Source organism: Charadrius vociferus, unplaced genomic scaffold, assembly GCF_000708025.1.
Source record: "Charadrius vociferus isolate BGI_N301 unplaced genomic scaffold, ASM70802v2 scaffold49, whole genome shotgun sequence".
NCBI lineage: Eukaryota > Metazoa > Chordata > Aves > Charadriiformes > Charadriidae > Charadrius > Charadrius vociferus.
In genome coordinates, this window is record NW_009661375.1 from 3177925 (window position 1) to 3183354 (window position 5430).

Consider the following 5430-nt stretch of genomic DNA (forward strand, 5'->3'; position numbering starts at 1 on the left):
AGCATTACAGACGAAGTTGAGGACTGGAGGAGCAGCCGGCGGCTGCGCGTGGGGAAGAGAAAAGCACAACTTCCTCCCTTTTTTCTTCTGACAGAGATATGAGGACGTATATAAAAGGAAGTGCCAAAATTGCATGCTTCTGTAGATAGAATACAATTACTCCATCAGCACCAAACCCCTAAGAAACGCTGCTCCCCCCTCCCTAGGGTCTGAGGTCAGCAAAGAGGCTGACCAGCAAAGATGCCACCAGAAAATGACCCAGCTGCCACACTGTCCTTACAGCGCACCTTCGGACAACTCCTCCGCACAGCAGTTTCCACCAGGGAAGTCACGCTGGCGTAAACACACCAGTAAATATCTTCCTGCAGGCCAACGGTTAATTAAGGAGCTCTTTTCATAACAAGCTAACAAATAATTCGTGCGGTTACGACAAATTACCTTCTCGCTTTGCCGTGCATTCGCTAATCATCGCTGTTGTGCTTTGCAAGCCAGGGCAGCGTTTTACGGAGTGTGAAGTTCGCAAGGAACACTCTTCCTGGAGATAAAGGGAGCCTGAGCTCAGGGCAGGTCCCAAAAACACCCGGGGATCTGTGAACAAAGTTCCTCCAAAACCAACAGCCGAGGTTTTGAGAAAAAACAGCAGATTTAGCTTAAATATTCAGGTTTCTGAAGTAGGGACCGCTCGTGCTGGGCGCAGCACGAACACGGAGGGGCTCAGGGAACATGCTGCTGTCATTCACGTTGAGCAGCGCCTCTGTCGCAGCAGACCTACTTTCAGAGCGTGCGCTTAGGGCTGTGGGACAGCACAGGCAGCCATGGCCGCTTCCACTACAGAGCAGAAGCCATTTCCTTTGAAATTAAACCTCAAAGCCATCACTGCGCGACGAGGGGCAGCTTGGTGAGGGTCACCAACAGCAACAATGTACCTGCTCACCAGAATTGTCTGAAGGTGTCAAACTTCAGACCCTCATACTAAGAAAAGGGCAGGTGGAATTAAAAAGAATAACTTTGCGCAGGCGCAAGGACCATCTGTGTGCTCTGCCCGTGCACCTCCCACCACAACAGCCTGCAACAAGACTCCCAGGATCTCTGCAATGCAGGAGTGACACAGAAACCACAGGCTGAAAAAAAAAAACCAACCCAAAACAACCCACCATCCAAGACCCAGCTCAAGAGCAAAAGTTTTATTGACCAGGGGCAGTGTGATGGAGCCCACTCGCAGAGTTATCCCCTCACACAGCCTTCGGCGCGGTGCCCTCGGACCTGCTCCAAGCGCTCGGAGAGTCACCCGCTGCTCCAACCAGCAGCTGCCCAGCAGAGGTAACCAGAACATGCACCCGGCACTGCTCTTGGTGAAGCGCTGGTTCCATTTTCTGCCTTCCTCTGCCTCAGCCTGCAGACATCAACAGCTCACATCTGTCCTCTTGGAAGGCGCTATCAGTGGATCTAGTCTAACGAGCCCACTTCTTCTGGTGCCTCATGCCAAGTCCACCATCGAGAAGCCGTTTTCTGCAGATGAGTCACAAACCACACTGGAGACAGTCCCTTTGTGGTGTTATTCTATACCTTCTCCCTCTTCTCCAGAGTTCTACCAGCTGCCAGAGGACAGTTAATGTGGTCAGAGATCTCACGATGGAAAATTCTGCAAAGAGATTTTTTTAAAAGAAAGTACAGATTTTTTTTAAGTGGCCTGTTTTTGTTGAGGCACTGGACCCATGCGTTGTGTCAGCACAATAAGCAAAAGACTTTCTACACACATAACTGTCTGCTCCATCAATTAACCAAAACAAGATCTAACCAACCCTGAGAGGTGCTAAGTACCACCTCTGGAGACTGGTTTTGGGGAGAGGGCTGTACAGCAGAGCACACAGTACAAAAAGCAGCAGCGGGCGTATTATTTTTATTACTTTGGTGCCTCGAAACTCCAGTTTTGAGATCCCACTGCACTACGGAGGGGGAAGCAGAAGAGAAAGCCAGCGCACAGCTCAAAGATGGTCCCGCTGAAGGCCAAGGCTGGCACCTGGCAGAGCGCTGGGTTTCAGGACAAAGCAGCTCCTCTGTACAACACGGTTCTGGTCTACAGTTTCACAGGGTCCCTAATGGTATTTCACAGTCATTTTAGAGCTTCACCCCTGGAACGCTCACACTATGCCAAGTAAACAGCAGCTCTGCGAATTCCTGGCAGCGTTCGCTGTGCCAGTTAAATTAACCTACCGTTTGCTTCCTGTGGATAGTCACGATATGAATGTCTTCGCTGCGATACTCCTCATCGTGCTTATCCAGGGGAATTTTTTCCAGCTCAAAGTCCATCTGAAGTAGCTGGTTATCAGGGAACACACAAAACAATTAAAATGACACCAACCGCCCTTTGAACGAAGCACATTCAGTTAAAAAGGTCCCACAACATACTGCACGAGGGCAAAGAGCCTCAGGTGGCTGGACCCACCACGCTCAGACCGTTCCACTAAAGGTCTCTACAAACACACAAGCCATTCTTCCCCCCCCGTGCAGCACACTTGCCCTCGTTTTAACTACTCCAGCGCCAATTCCAAGCTACAGATACCTTGCAACGTTTAAGAAAAAAATCCTAAAAGCTTGTGATAAAACATTTTGCTTCCTCCAATCTCCAACGCGCTAAGCCAAACCACAGCACCTGCCTCTGTCTGCCAACCTACTCAACTGGAGGGGGAGGGGGGGGAAGGCTAAAAAAACCCCCAGCATCAACTCCGCAGCACGCTCAGAAGATTAACTTGACTGAACCCTGGCAAGCTAAGGAAGGAAATAAATTACAAGAAAGCAGAAATCATCCAGAAACACCTACACCTATTGTGTTTATTGTGGGAGCGGCACCTCATCAGAGCTGATCTCAATTACAGCAACCCTCCTCACAGTCAGGTCCCCACAAGGCTAATTATCAAAGAGGTGCTTTTATTAACACGTACAAATCGCCCCGGAATTCTTGCCCTTCCCCTTTTTTGTAGTATTATTGTTATTATGTATAATCCACTACTCCTGCACAAGGGCTGCTTTTCAGCAGACTTCACAGGTGCAGAGTCAAATCCTGCACTGACCGTCATCCCCACAGCCTCAGGAGGGATTCAGCTGTTACTCGCATTCCTTGTCTTTACCTGCTCAGAAGATAAAGCTGGACTATTAAATTATATCACTTATCAATGCGCTCTCAGCAGAGGGGGGAATTTTTGCAGAGGCAACTACATCACTTAGCAGAGAGACTTGAGCTCCTGAGCTACTCTGGAAAACTTTACTTGTGTTTTCCCTGTGCTTTCGATGGAACATGCTAAAAGAAAATACATGTTCACCAGACTAATTTTTAATCCTCCCAATAACCTCTGGTGACATCAAGACATCCCCTGCAGAAAGAAGGCAGCGACCGACTGCTAATTCACTTGCTCCTACAAAAATGGTTGTTTTGATTTTAACAGATACTGCCTTGTGTATGGTGGCCCTTTTGCAGATGTGGAAGGCATCAAAACCCCCAGAGGCTTTTAACAGGAAAGGTTAGTTTGACTTTTTTTGAGGGAAGGAAAGCTCAGAAAGTCTCTACTGCTAAGTTGGACAGTAACTTCAAGTCACCATCCAAATTTTCTGCCCCATCTAAAGACAAACATGCTTCTCCTGCTACAAACTCTACTTTGCACAGTCAACCTGAATTTGTAAGTATAGCAACTGCCATTGATGTTTGGCTGATCCAATACAAAGACCTCCTGTATCCACACTATTTTCCTAGTGTTCAAAAAGCACACGTTAAAAACACTTACCTCAAAGTATTTTCTCTCAATTTCAGGATTCTTTCCCATAGTCCTCTGTTCATAACAGCATAAGATGCACGTATCAGGGCCAGTAAGGTCTTTCAGTGTCTTCAGGAGCGGTTCTAATGACTGCCCAAAAGATGTTAAGTATTTCCCACTTAGATTTCAAGTTCATTTTACTGGTACGATACCCTCTAACTAGAGAAAGTCTTCACCCAAGAGAGAAGTTTCCAGTTTTGCTTTTAAGTGAGTTATTTTTAGTACCTTATCTAGGACAAAAAGAACATGGGGGCCAAGCTGGAAAGCAGAGAAAAAAGGGAGACTGCATAGGAGAAGAGTTTCACAGACTGACCAACAAAACTGAACTAGCATCAAAACCCAAAACATCCCACAGTGCTGAGAGGCATTTCCTCAAGGCACGCAACAATGACTATTTCTTGACATGTTTCAAAAGTGAGAGTTTTCTCAACCCTTTTTGGAACATGGCTCAGATCCAAAACACTATGTATGGGAACAGGACCAACGTGCAGGGAGCCAACGCAAAGGGGCTGGTAAGACCACTGAAAGGGCACTGGGATAAGGGGTTCCTCAGGTCATTTCCTTTTTCTTGCAACTCTTCTTAGCTCTCTTCGACCAAGAGATGTGTACATCCTACAGAGCTCCAGCTGAGGAGATGGGGCAGACTACAGCAACCACTCGGCTGCAGCACAATTTCTCCTTTTGCCTTCTCAAGGGAAGCGTGAGGAGAACCCAAACAGTGCAGATGTAGCACTACTAAATTTCATTTACCAGTGCATTAAACAGTTCACAACTATCAGTCACAATGTTTTGCTTCACACTTCACGCCCAATGTAAAAAAAAAAGGGGGGGGGGGGGAGAAGCACAAATGTTAAGCTTGGGTTGTTTTTTTTAAACATAAAGTCTCTGGTTGAACATCATATGGCTTTCAATCTGCTAGAAGTGCCTCTTCCAGTCTCGTTCTATGCATTCCTCCAAACCCTGGGGACCTCAATACAAGCACAGTGTTCATTTGAACACTTCTCCCACTGAACCCACACCCTTCCCACGGAAACTTTCTGTAGGGGTTCGGCAAAGCCCTCGTTTACCTCCTCATAGTAAATGCAATCGGCCATTAGGATGTAATCGGGGGGAGGCAGAAATTCTGCTACATCTTCACCCCTGAAAAGAAGCAAGAAACAGGTGAAAACAAGCTTCGGCAATAACACGACGCCGACGACCAAAGGACTGAGCACGAAGCTGATGGCTCCGTTCTTACACCGAAGTTCCCTTTCACCGCAGCGTTTCCCAGTTTATGTGGCCATTTAGCATTTAGCCGGAGCCCCGTTAAAGCCGAACAGAAACATTAAAGGCTCATACAAACCATTTCAGTACCTTGGCTCGGACTGACCCTGTGACCAGATGTCTGTTGTTCTCTATATTAACCAGCAGCAGCTCCTGCAGCTCCTCAAGGTCGGTGACCGTCACGTTCGCCCTGTAACACACGGCGGGGTTACGGCCCGGCCCCTCGCCCACGCACAAACCACGCGTTTGACGAGAATTTATAAGATTTCATGAAGAGAAACAGGCAGCGGGGGTCCGACCCTTCCCGGTAACCCGGGCAGGCGGGGACCGGAGCGACCCCGCCCGCCCGCAACCCCCC

General features: G+C 48.0%; 1 protein-coding gene across 1 annotated transcript in view; it reads right to left on the reverse strand.

The window, feature by feature from the left end:
* VCPKMT (valosin containing protein lysine (K) methyltransferase) overlaps window positions 1-5430 on the reverse strand; it is a 9928-nt gene that overhangs the window by 2329 nt on the left and 2169 nt on the right. Inside the window, exons 3-6 of the mRNA XM_009893930.1 lie at window positions 5152-5294; window positions 4877-4949; window positions 3780-3899; window positions 2215-2319 (exon numbers count right to left, since the gene is read on the reverse strand). Of these exons, the coding sequence (XP_009892232.1) occupies window positions 2215-2319; window positions 3780-3899; window positions 4877-4949; window positions 5152-5294 (441 nt within the window). The remainder of the gene's footprint in view (window positions 1-2214; window positions 2320-3779; window positions 3900-4876; window positions 4950-5151; window positions 5295-5430) is intronic.